This window comes from Ipomoea triloba, chromosome 1 (assembly GCF_003576645.1).
Source record: "Ipomoea triloba cultivar NCNSP0323 chromosome 1, ASM357664v1".
Lineage (NCBI taxonomy): Eukaryota > Viridiplantae > Streptophyta > Magnoliopsida > Solanales > Convolvulaceae > Ipomoea > Ipomoea triloba.
This window is the reverse complement of record NC_044916.1, coordinates 34098656-34111837: the sequence shown is the minus strand read 5'-3', so window position 1 is coordinate 34111837 and position 13182 is coordinate 34098656. Positions and strand designations below refer to the sequence as shown.

The following is a 13182-nucleotide window of genomic DNA, read 5'->3' as shown; positions in this document are numbered from 1 at the left end:
TTTTTTTTTTTTTTTTTTTTTTTTTTTTTTTTTTTTTTTTTTTTTTTTTTAGTACTACTGAATCTGTTACAAATGTAGTATCTGTTCATAACTATTTTCTCAACCTACCCAAACACAAAAAGTCAAAATATTGTTCTCACTGAAGCTCAAACTCCCCTCTCATAGAAGAGAGTCACGGTATGTCACTAGACCACAAAAGTCATTGACTAAAAAAAAACTGATATTAAATTTACTCTCTCTATACATAAATATTTACTCCGTATTTAATATCCGCAACGTAACCAGATTATCTCAATCAATCCGTCAACTTATTACCCGTTTCAAAGAAAACTGGCATTAAATTTACTATATATTTATATAAATTTTTAACTAATATCTGCGACCACAATATCCCAGTCACGTTTCAAAGAAAACTCGCAATATATTTACAAGATTATCATAATTATATTTCAAAGACCTTGTGGTCTAATGGCACCCGGTGTCTCGATTGATGGGGGTGGGTTTGAGTCTCAGTGGAGACAACTGTTAAATTTACAGGTAGGAGTAGACAAATCAAGACATAAAACTACTTGCACAATCCATCCCCGGTATTTGTAGTTGACACATTCTGTATCTGTAAGCATACATCATATGGTAATTACATTATGTATTTGTAGTTGACACATTCGATGAAGACACATCATATGGTAATGTATGGTAATTACATTATGTATTTGTAGTTGACACATTCGATGAAGACACATCATATGGTAATGTATGGTAATTACATTCTGTATTTGTAGTAGTTACACATTCGATGAAGACACATATGGTAACTACATTCTGTATTTGTAGTTACACATTCTGTACCTGTAAGCAAATTGATGAAGACTAGTAGTTACACAGTCGATGAAGACACATCATATGGTAATTACATTCTGTATTTGTAGTTACACATTCTGTACCTGTAAGCAAATTGATGAAGACTAGTTGACACATTCTGTACCACATCATATGGTAATTACATTCTGTATTTGTAGTTGACACATTCTGTACCTGTAAGCAAATTCGATGAAGACAACACATCATATGGTAATTACAGACACACACAAAATGAAATGAAAACTACGAACACATAAACGATATGGTAATCTCATCACATCATATGGTAATGGTAATTACAGACACACACAAAATGAAATGAAAACTACGAACACATAAACGATATGGTAATTACAGAACATAAACGGTTAACAGTATGTACAGAACATGTTAATTGTAGACACATAAGATGTAGTATCTTATGTGTCTACAATTAACATATTTTGTACATGCAGTTAACAATTTATGGGTCTACAATTATCATGTTATGTACTTATGTGTTTGTAATTACCATGTTATCTAACATGGTGTAAATAGAACACCTTGCTATTTGCACTACCTTCATTAAAATTAGTCAAACATTATGTTTTTATTTAAAATATTAAAAAAGAAATCCTTGCATTCTCACTGGAAAAGGAAACCCAATGGTCGCCTTCTCAATGGAGAAGACAAATGGTGGCCTTTTCACCGGAGAAGGCGATGAGTTTTTTTTAATCTTTTAATTAAAAATTATCGATAAAAATATGTAAATTACATTTGATCATATTGGTTTAAATATGACGTACACCATTATACAATTTACACCACTTATATAATTATTGAAATTTTTCATATTTTTATAATTTTAAAATTTATTTACACACAACTTTCACTAGAGGGTGATACAATTAGCAACATCCTTTTAGATTAGGATTTACAACATAATATGAATAGTATAACAATTGCCTATATATCCTACCTGCAAGTCGAATACAATTTAGACGTAATTAGTTGGTTATAGCTAGAAAGGTCTGCATGATATGGAAGCTTTGCGCGCTAGCTAATCTAGGCTATTGTAATTAATCTAACTTTAAATAAAGTTAAAGCTAGCGGCTGGAGTTCAATAATCTTTTTTTTTTTTTTTTTTTTTTTTTTTTTTTGCATAAAAGCTTAATTTGTACCAAACTGAACTGTGGTGGGGCAGTCCAATAACTCCAATAATTAACAACTAGATGCATACAAACACACTCCAATCCAATCCAAACATACATAGTAATATCAAATAAACCCTTAAATAATTCTGGAGACTTTGCACCAAAGTACATGTACTTATGGATTCTTCCTAATTATATCCCAAAATTCTTTCTACCCTATTATACTGCTCGTTCTACTGTCACATCCCAGTATTTATGAGGGTTTGCTTTCACCACGTGAATATACTAGCTGCCCGGTTAGCATATCAATGTAACCCTGAACACTCCCTCCATCCGTCTCTTTTTTGTTTACAGATATTGTTCTTTGTTTGGCTACATTTTTCCATTTTGCAAGATTATATATATCTTCAATTTTGTGAATTCAATTTTAAGTTTATGAACAGATAAATCGAGTTAATATAGTTTAAATTTAAATTTCTTTTATTCGTGACACGAATCGAATTCTCACCCTAATCAAGTTTTTGTTTGGTTTCGATGAGTGACAAAATGAGGGTGGATTTCCTTGTAGGAACGCATTGCACTTCCACTCCTGCGCCGTGGTAGAAACATACCGCAATGGTCTTCATTGTCAACATATGGTCATGATTGCTACAATATCTTTGACCCATCAACCATCGTGATTCTGTGTTCCATATAATTTTTAATTCCATATAAGGGTGTTTCTATTGGCACCACTCCTAATAAAAAAGCATAGGTCTCAATCCATGAGACATGTCAGATCTTTGATTAATTAGTCGGATCTTTAACCTCATGAATTAATATTCGTGAGACAGTTTTCCACAAGTTTTTGACAATGAAAAATGGGTGTAAATAATTTTGAAATTGTAAAAAGCTGAAAATTTTACTAAAGAAAAAACATAACAAGTTGTTCTATTTAAAAAAGATTTTAAATAAAAACGTTTGATTAATTTGAATGAAGGCGGTACAAATAGCAAGTTGTTCGATCTATTTATACCACCTATAAAATTAGTACACCTATTAAAATGTGGCGTAAGTAGCAATAAGTGTCAGTACAAATAGAATTCTCCTTTATATATATATATTATTTAGAGTAAGCGAAATATGATTTTGATGTTAGATTTATGGAAAAAATAAAGTAGGAAAGAAAAGTAAATTGAGTGTAGAAGGGAGTCTAAAAAAGTGTGCCCATGCAATGTTTTTAAGTATTAATGGAAAGGTAGGTGGTGGTGGCCGGTGCAGCTAGTATAGCGAGCTCAGGTCTGATGAGATGGAAGAGGAGTGGGCACGTGAAACATAACTAGCAACACTGGGTCTGGGAGAAGAAGAATAGAGCAGATGATCAGAAGGGCAGTTTATTAAATTGTATGGTTTTGTTTTTATCAAGATATCAGAGAGGAATTGAATGAAAAGTAACATGGAAATTCGAGCACCGTTACGTTATGCATGCGCTTAGCTTATCCATCCAGAATTTGATGAGCATGGGAACTTGTTCACTTCTTCTTCATCCGAACTACTCCCATCCGTTGCCAATATGTATATCGCTGACTTTTTGAATTCCATGTTTTTTCTAATCCAGATCAACAAAATATCATGATGCATTACGTATTTCGGATATCTAAACATTTACTACTACTATTACTATGTTTTAAATACTTTCTAGAAGATTGGAATGCGTTTGGAACCTGAAACCCATATTTTAAAAAATAACATTGATATTATCGAATTACAAGATACTTAATTATTATTATTATTATTAGAATCACATTTATATAAAAGTCACACACAAATAAAAATTTGTGAGACCAGTTATGTCGGGTCAATAAAAATAAATATTTCGTATTTCGTAATACTTATACAAAAAAAAATAATAATACTAACAAGGAATAAAGCATTCCTTATTTATAAGGATAAATTTAATACTTTTGACGAAAAAATGTAATACTTTTACATTTTTATATAAAAGTATTACGATTTTCAATGTTGTCATGTATTTGTTGTTTATAAGAGAAAATATAATACTTATGAGAAAAAATGTACGAAGTCATCCTTTTAATTCAAAATGTAACATTATTACATTTTCTCATACTAGTAATAAATTTTTTTATTTTTTATTAGTATTACAATTTCATCTTTGACCCGATCCGCTTCATGGACAATGATCTATGAGAGTCTCACACAACTTTTTGCCTTATTATTATTATTATTATTATTATTATTATTATTATTATATGGGGAATGCTTTTTTTTTAAATAAAAAAACTGTACATGTTTTTGTTACTATATTAAAGTGTATTCCATCACCTTTTTTTTTTTTTTTTTTTTCCCACGGCAGAAGAACATTAAAAACATATACACAAAACATGACAAATTTATATTAATATAATAAGTTATCGAGATTAAGTGAGTTGTTGGACGAGGTTTGAGAACCTAGTTCAACATCCTAGCATTAAAACATAATACTAACTACTATACAATGTAAGCATAAGGAAATAAACTTGTGTATGCATTAGTAATTATAGCTTTTGACATAGTACTAAGCACTTGATTTGACAATTAGTATTATAGCTGGTCATGCTATGCAGTTGAGGCTGGCAAGTGCAGGTAGGAAGCTTGGAAGATTATTATGCAAGTATAAGAAAATAAAATTGTGCATTCGTTATTAACTATAACTTTTTGGTGAAGTGGTAAATTTTGTATCATGACATGTGTTGCAGTAATATAAGGAAATAAAGTCGTACATTTGGTACTAACTAAGGCTTTTAGGTTTTAGCATAGTGATTAGTGTTTGATCGATTTTGACATTAGTGACGTAATGGTGAACGCTTGATCTTGATAGGGTTGCACTAGTATAAAAAAATAAAGTTACGCATTTTCTACAAGTTATAGTTTTAAGTATAATAAGTGATATTTTATCACGATATGAGTTGCACTAGGTGACCAATTAAACAAATGGAAGTCAAACTAAATATTCTCATACTTTGTAGCCATTCAAATTGCATGCAATAATGCATGTATGTACCTCAATTGATGACGATCTCACTCTCCTTCGAATATTTTTTTTGGTAATAATTAAAACGCAGATACTTCTCATTATTTAAATTTAATTTTGACAAAAATGCATTTTTGCCTCATTTGGTCCCGACACAATTTCAAGATGCAAGGATTAAATGTTAAATTAATTAATTGTTTTAAAAGATTATGGATTCAAGTTGTACTACTTCCTCTCTTGTTTTTTTTTGAAAGGTAAACGTAGCTATTCCATTAATTAATAACATAAAACGTTTACATATGATCAATAATGAAATGGTAAATCATTCTTTACACTCAGACATAGAAACAACTTTTCTAATTATACTATAGAAAACTTGAATCGCAGACTGTTTCATAACTACGAAGCTATGTTCCTTCAAAGAGCTTAAAGCTTCATCAAAGATCTGAGTCTTCGTTCATCATTCTTTTTTGCTCGCCCAGGATAAGATCAACACTTACCGAAACCAAACTAAACGATTTATGCTAATGAAAATGAAAAGCTCGTGAAAATAACAAGAGGAAAAATGCTCGTGAAAATAAATTTTAAAATATAAATTTATAAAGTCATCTGCACAATTGTTGCCTTTTCAAATCAGCACCCCACATTTCATGATGAGCATATTCTACGTGCTCTGATCCTCTTTTTCTTGCCAAAGGATGCTCACTGCTATCGAAGAGTCTAAGCTTTACCACCCAATAGGTAGTTCAAGTGGTAAGTGAGTTCTCTTTGTACAAAAAGTTTTGGGAGAATTCGAATTTGATTTTCACAGGTGAATATTCTCCCTGCGTCAACTCCTTTGCCTCCCGAAGCGAGTGGAAATTAGTCAGGTGGACCCAAGCTGTTAAACGAACGGAAAAATAATTTTTTGTCTCTGGATGATATTTTTTTTCTTCTGAAAATCCACAGAATTAAAATCCCGACGGACATGAGATTTTTTTTTTATTTTTATTTTTGAAAATATGGACATGAGATTCTAATTCCATGAAAATAAGGGAATTGTAATTCCACGCAATTTCATGGAATTGCGATTCCCTCCAACCAAACGAAGGAATTTAGTTGTTTTCGGAATTATGAGAGAATTAAGTGAGAATGGAATTGTAATTCACTCCAACCAAATGCCCTGTTAGGTTTTGTCTGTATTCCACCATTATATTATGTCTATATAATGTCATGGGATGCAGAACATGTATTATATAATACCTAAAGTTTCGGTACTCATGCTACTCAGAAAATACCAGTATGATACAAAACGACTAATGTAATTCTCTAGGTGTAACATTTAAGAGGCAACACAACAAGATATCAACTATGACAGGAGATATACACTGATTTCACTTCCATTACTACATAATTAAGTTTCTTGTAGATTTTATTCCGTATCGTTAGACTATATTTAAATCTTACATAGAGTTCTATTATAAAATAACCCAAGATCTAAAACTGCAATTCTCCGAGCGCATTCAACAGGAGTCAACCAATATGGGCACGATAACATGTAATTGTCCGATAGATCAAAAGTCACACCAACAATCCTCTTTCTAAAATTGAAAACAGCGACAAAACAAATGGATCCATATTCCAAAATTTCACGAAACGTATATAAAATCTCTAATCATTTTCACAAGGATTCATCATTTCCCTGTCCACTAAGTTTTCATGACCTAAAAAATTTCTCTGTATACACAAACATACACAGCTGTAACAGTCTTGCCAACAAACAAATTCCATCTGATTTTTTCAACCAAGAATTTGAGAGAGAACTAGACATTGACCAAATTAATTATAAAAAAAGTTTAAAAAAAAAAAAAAAAGCAAAGGGGAAAAAGTGTACATAAAATAAAACTAAAAAAGGGGGACTTCACATGCAAGCAAAATAAATGAGTAACACTTTGGCTTTAGAAAAAGACAGTTGATTGGATTGTTCGGTAATTAATTGTGATACCATATCTATAAGAGGAAAGCCGAATCCCCAAATTTTGGCTTTCACCTATAATTTTACAACTGGGCATCAACTTCTTTCTTTCCTTTTTTTTTTTGGTTTATTTTTTTTTCAATTTTAAGAAAACATTGCCAGATGCCAAGCACCTTTGTGTTCAGATGACATGTAGTAACTCTTCCATATGGGAGGTCTATTGACTCTTCGTGCTTCAACTTGTTAGAATAATATGAAACTAGTTTACAACAAAGAAAAATGATATAAAGGGAAAAAACATGAAACTACTTTATATAGTTAAATATTTGTACGTTATAGAAATTGATTAGTTATTGTACACATACGTACGATCGACATATATACGTACAACATGCATGCAAGAACATATATGCTTTTTTTGTTTAGAAATTATGATCCACAATGGGAGGAATCTACTTGGCTTGGGTACTCCCGGATTTGACGGATCAAGAAAATAATTTATTTAAAAAAAAAAATTCAATCAAAAGAAGATAAATGGGTACCAAACATCTTTAATCATAATGTTGGAGTCATTTCAATCTCTCCATCAACGTTAGGTTCCATTAAGATAATTAGTGTAGCATTATTAGAAGCATATTAAAGAGCTAATTGCCTAATGGTTCCGTGGATTATTAACATGATAAGAAAGCATGCAGTAGCACCCTCTATAATTTGATTAGCCAGCCAGATGACATATTTGCCAATGACCTTGTGGTCTAGTGGCATCCGGTAGTGGCATTTGGTTGCACCCCATGTTGGAGGGGTAGGTTCGAGCCTCAGTGGAGGCGATGCTGACTCTTTGTGCTTCAGTAGGTTGAGAAAGTAGTTTATGAACAGATATTACAATGTAACCGAGTCAGTAGTACTCTAAAAAAAAAAAAAAGATGACATATTTATTCCCTTATGAATTTGATTCGTTCTACTTTTTATTATCAACTTTAAAAATTGTTCGCTTTTTATCTATATTGTCTAAGATGTCATTAAGTAAGCTTTTATAAATAAATACATAGTAAGTTTTTATAGATATTTTGAACTAATAGTTTGTTTATAAATTCGGAAAATAACGTATGGAAATCATTTGTCAGCGTTTGAGATCGAAAAATTAAGTCAATAAAAAATGCACATCCCCCTAGAACCTCGGCCCACCTGACCCACCATGTGTGTATATATATAAAATAGTAAAATAAATAGTACTAGTATATTGTTAATTATAGAAGTTTGAATAACTTTAGGTAACTTTTTACAATGTTATGTTTTTATCTAAGCTACTAAGTTTATTTTTAAAAATTAACAATTTAGTTATTATATTGAAATATTTATATTATTTTATGTTTTAGTATAACTAATACGTTTTATTATTTTATTATGTGTAAGTAATTTAAATATATTTTTTTTAAGTTGATAAGTGGTGGATACATATCGGTAGTGGGTACCCGCACCCGGTGAAATAGATGTGAGTTTTGAAAATGTCCACTCGATGCGAGTTAGGGTGGAGATGGTGGAGAAAATGTAAGGTGGATCGGGTGATGAATGTAGCTTTCCCAGACCCACCGTACCCCCACCCATTGCCATTCCTAACTTGCACCCTCAACTTTAAATTGACAAATGCATTTCAAATTTTTTTATTTTAAACTTTATGATGTAGAAATGAAAGATTCAAAGAACATGTCTGCACAATGGAAAATATTTTGGCTGTTTTAGCAGCATCAAGTCAAATCAATTGATTGCCAATGCAAAGCGGTGGCGTCGGAGGGGAGGGGAGGGGCCTGCTGGCTGCTACGCTGCCGCAGAATCTCATATGCATGCATATAACCAGTGCGGTAAATTAAAGCAAAAGTAGTTCTTCTGCATTGCCTCCGTTTTAATTAATAAATTTGGTGAAACAATGAAAAGTGGTTTGATAATTACAATTCTGAAATTTCGAACTCATTTCATTATCAAATCATCTTGTTTAATGATCATACGAAATAAAATATTTGATATCATAAATTATATTATACTAAAGTATATAGGTGATAGGTCCATGTTTAATTTATACTATGTTGAGGCTGGTATAGATGTATGTATAGAGAGAAAGAGTGGTGCTGCGCTCTTATTACTACTTAAGTACAAAATGATAAGGGATTAGCTAGTCAACTAAAAATGATGGAATAGTTCATATTATTCCACAGTAATAAATTAATAAAAGTCATAATATGGAGTAAAAATATAATATATCCTCGATAGAAGAGAGAACAATCTTATTTATCCTATGGTGCACTGTACTACCAAAATCATGACGACAGGTAGTGCATGAGGATGACACAACGAGCTTTGATTAGTGGACGTGGCCAGTTAATTGGTCAAGTAGTGCGCAACAACTCTGTTTGCAACAATGACAATCTAATTTCGTATCATGACAAGTGTAAGTCAATCTAGTCTAACTTCACAATACAATTGAATTTAACTATTGAATCTCGATTTGATCTTAAACTCGTTTGGTCAATTTGATTCTTCAAAACCTTGATTTTTTAGAGTTGATCGGTTGGGTCTATTGTTTGAATTATTTAACTGATTTAATTGTTTTATACGGAGTAATTTTATTAATACTAATCAACAAATTAAATATCTCTAGTATTATACCCCCCACCCCCCAACTAGAATTGCTTCTAGTGAATTTCAAACTTATAACTGATCGTTAGATTTCAAGATCTTTGCCACTAAAGCTTTTTATATTTAGAACTTAAACTCAATTCCAAGATTAGGAACTCTTTATTTATATACCATTGCCTCATTAAGTCATAATAGGATCAATTACAAATTTGTTTTGGGTAAGCAAAAGAAGTTGAAGGCCCATTTATAACAAACTACCTAGCCCAAACACGCATATATGTTCTAAGCTCGACGCAGCTTGTAATTTAATTTTATGAAAGGAAATAATCTGCTATGATAATTTTTGCGTGCACGCACACACATATAAAGGTATGGTTAAATGAGTATATGATTCTCGTGTAAAAAATGAAGACTAATCTTAACAGTCAATTAAGGTTCATCAATGGACGAAGATTTTAGTAAACAAAAAAATACGGAGTCAATTTTATAATTATTGTAAATTTTAAAGAACATACAGTTGGCTTGTGACCACAAAAAAGTAAACCATCATAGGTAGAGTGGAGCTTAAAAGCCAAGTTCTATCTCTAGGGAAAATTATACTGTGGAGTATGGGCCACGGTCCACACTGCAAGGTAAATGTTCATTTCTAGCATACTGGTTATTCACTTTTAATTACAAAATGTTCATTTTGAGGTATTCTACAAAAAATAAACATTTAATATACTAAAAATAAACTATTAGTATACTAAAAATAAAAATCTATGTCAACAATCCACTTTACAATGTAGTTCATGGTCCACGATCATGGTATAATGATGGTATCTCTAGAAGCCGAGGTATATGATTTTGATCCTTTTTTTTTTTTTGAGATTGTAAGAATGGCAAAATATATAACGTAAGAATTTTGCAATTAGATGAAACAAATACTTAAAAAAAAAAAAAAAAAAGAACAATACTTTCAATTTCGGGTTTAAAATTAGTTTTGATTTTGAAGCCCACCTATACGATTTGAAATATTCTGGTGCACCAGAATGATGAAATCTTGAAAAATAGAAAGGGAATTCGGATGCCAATCCAATCATGTGGGTCGTATTTAGTCTTCTTATTACTCTATGAGTTTTTTTTTTCCACGTACCATAGCATAACATCAAGTTTTTTTCACAAACTTCTAGGAAATTAAATCTGTCTGAATGTGAAATGGAATTGGTTGAATTGGTTTGATGTATGTATATTGTATAGTAGTTGATAATGTGGCTTCCATTATATAATCTGATCTGTGTTGTACAAATTAAAGATGATGATCTAGTTGTCTGCCCTTTTGCAAGAACATAGGTTTCTACCTAGTCCCCATGCATGTCTAGCTGGTTCCTTAACAAGTTGCAAACAATACAAGACAAGACTCCATTGAAGAGAGGCTTTAGTAAAATTAAAGCTAGAAAATGTAATATCATATATGGATGTCTCATCGATCAGTCAGTGATGATGTGTAATGCACTCCGATCCATTTTAGGGTGTTTCATTATTTTCTCCCCCTCTGCTTCCCTGTTCTGCCCCCATAAGAAGCTGTACAGTCCCCCTATCAGCAGTATTGCCCCAAAAACACTGCCCAAAACATCATTCAATTCCAGTACAGTGTTAGTTAGCTTTGTCAGTTCATTCATTAATGAACAAGGAACCTATCCTATGCGCTTAATTAATTAAGGTTGTACCTTCCCAAGTAAAGCTTCTCCTTCCACAAAATTGCAGAAATGGTGGCAGTTATGATTAGTGATAATGGCGTAAACACTGCTATGAACACTGGCCCTTTCTTCTCCACTGCCCAAAGCTGCAGCCAATATGTAATGGCTGTCACAATTACTCCCTGCAGTATGCATGTTTGCTCTTTAAATGCATTTCAATTGAGACTATTATATTAAAATTCTCCATTTAAATGCATTAATGGATGGGCTTGTGGTTAAATTAGTATGTAACATACACAGTAGATGACTGAGACTAAATTGACATCCCACTTGAGCCTCCAGGATGCAATGTCCCTTTCCATTGCCATGGCCCAAACTGAAGATTGCACGCAGCTAAACAGACACTGTAGAGTCGTGAGGCGTACCTTTGCAGGATATTGTTTCACGATACGTGACTACAGATATAATGCATAGTTTCACTGTCAATTTAAACTGAAACATATATATATATTTTTCATTGCGACATAGTAGGTTCATGGAACATGAAGAACCAAAAAAAAAAAAAATTATATTCACCTGCATAATATACCACATGGACCACACCAAATTGGCTAAGAGCATGAGTAAAGGACCCTTGACCAACTCACCACTCTTAGAATAAAACTTGGCAGCTGAGGTAGTTTGACTATGGATTTGGGTTGATGAGTGTATGAACTGTACATGAGGCCCTTTAACAAAAGCAAACACCAGAGCACCTGAAACACTGATTACACAACCCAAAACTTTTGCCATTCCATGCGATTGCCTAATCGATAAGCTCTCCACCCTGAAAGCTTTGAATGTGATGATTTGATTGCAAATTAAAACAAAATAATGTTTATATATCGCACAAAATACCTTGATATAACTGCCATAACGAAAGTCAGAGCAGGGATTATGTTGGTGGTGGCTGCTGCAAAGGTTGCTGAGGTGTACTTTATAGCATAACAGTAGAGGTTTAGACCGAGTGTAATCCTGAAATATCACAACATACAAAACAGTTAAACACTAATTCAGATTTATATATACATATTTGACCAATCAATTAGACCATACATACCCTATGAAGGAGCCCAGGAAGATCTTCCACAGGATGTTGTACGACAAGGAAACAGGATTCTTTCTGTTATGTTAACAACAAAAAAACAGGAAAAATTAAAAAAAAAAATGTTGGGCCAATTAAGTTGACGACATAGACGAGAAAAAAGAGGAAACCTGTCAAGGAAAACGGCGAATGGGGCTAAGGCAATGGTGGCAAATGCTTGGCGATAGGCAACAAAAATGAAAGGGCTCATGCCTTGAGCTATTGCGGTCTTTGACAATAACGCCATGCCTGCATAGATCAACTGAACAATGAGCATGGCAATGTGCGGTACTTTTGGCTTCATGCAACCTTGTAAATCCATGTTTCACTAATAATGTTAGTTTGTTCTTAGTTTAAGGTACGGTGGATAATAAGCATATTACAATGTCTTGAATTTATAGATCAGAGGGCTGATGAGTAGACCATAAATTAAACGAACACCTTTCAACTCACTGTACGTACTGGAGTAATCTTTATAGTAGGGCCAAGTTTCTATTCTGGGAGTGGGCTCTTTTCTAGGCTTACGAAATATCAGGTGGTGTGGATCGACGTGGACGAATCTCACACTCCAATTATGCAAGTTTTAATTCAAAAAAAAAAATAAGTTCAATTCTTAGGTAAATATAGAGATATAGAGATTTTTATTTATTTATTTATTTATTTATTTATTTTTATGAATAGAGAATAGGAGTAAACTTAATTAGTTTGGTTCCAAATTCTAGTTTCAAACCAAATATTCAGAGTTCACAATTGCTTAGTGCCCATTACAAAGTAGTCGGCTCGTACACGTG

The 13182-nt window shown here is 32.4% G+C and overlaps 1 protein-coding gene across 1 annotated transcript; it reads right to left on the bottom strand.

Annotated features, from left to right (window-relative positions):
• Window positions 1-10828: 10828 nt before the first annotated feature.
• On the bottom strand, window positions 10829-12744 carry LOC116001385 (WAT1-related protein At1g43650-like). Its single transcript, XM_031241270.1, has 7 exons — window positions 12523-12744; window positions 12368-12430; window positions 12166-12282; window positions 11845-12094; window positions 11565-11723; window positions 11299-11450; window positions 10829-11191 (listed from the first exon to the last, which is right to left on the bottom strand). Exons 1-7 carry the CDS (start codon window positions 12711-12713, stop codon window positions 11059-11061), a joined length of 1065 nt encoding a protein of 354 aa, XP_031097130.1. The 5' UTR covers window positions 12714-12744; the 3' UTR covers window positions 10829-11058.
• Between the last annotated feature and the right edge of the window lie 438 nt (window positions 12745-13182).

Excerpts from the sequence above, each read along its gene's own strand:
- LOC116001385 (XM_031241270.1), bottom strand. The coding sequence starts at position 12,713 with ATGGATTTACAAGGTTGCATGAAGCCAAAAGTACCGCACATTGCCATG. Across the intron at positions 12,283-12,367 it reads TTCCTGGGCTCCTTCATAGG|GATTACACTCGGTCTAAACC; the intron begins GTATGTATGGTC and ends GTGATATTTCAG. Across the intron at positions 11,724-11,844 it reads CCATGTGGTATATTATGCAG|TCACGTATCGTGAAACAATA; the intron begins GTGAATATAATT and ends TTATATCTGTAG.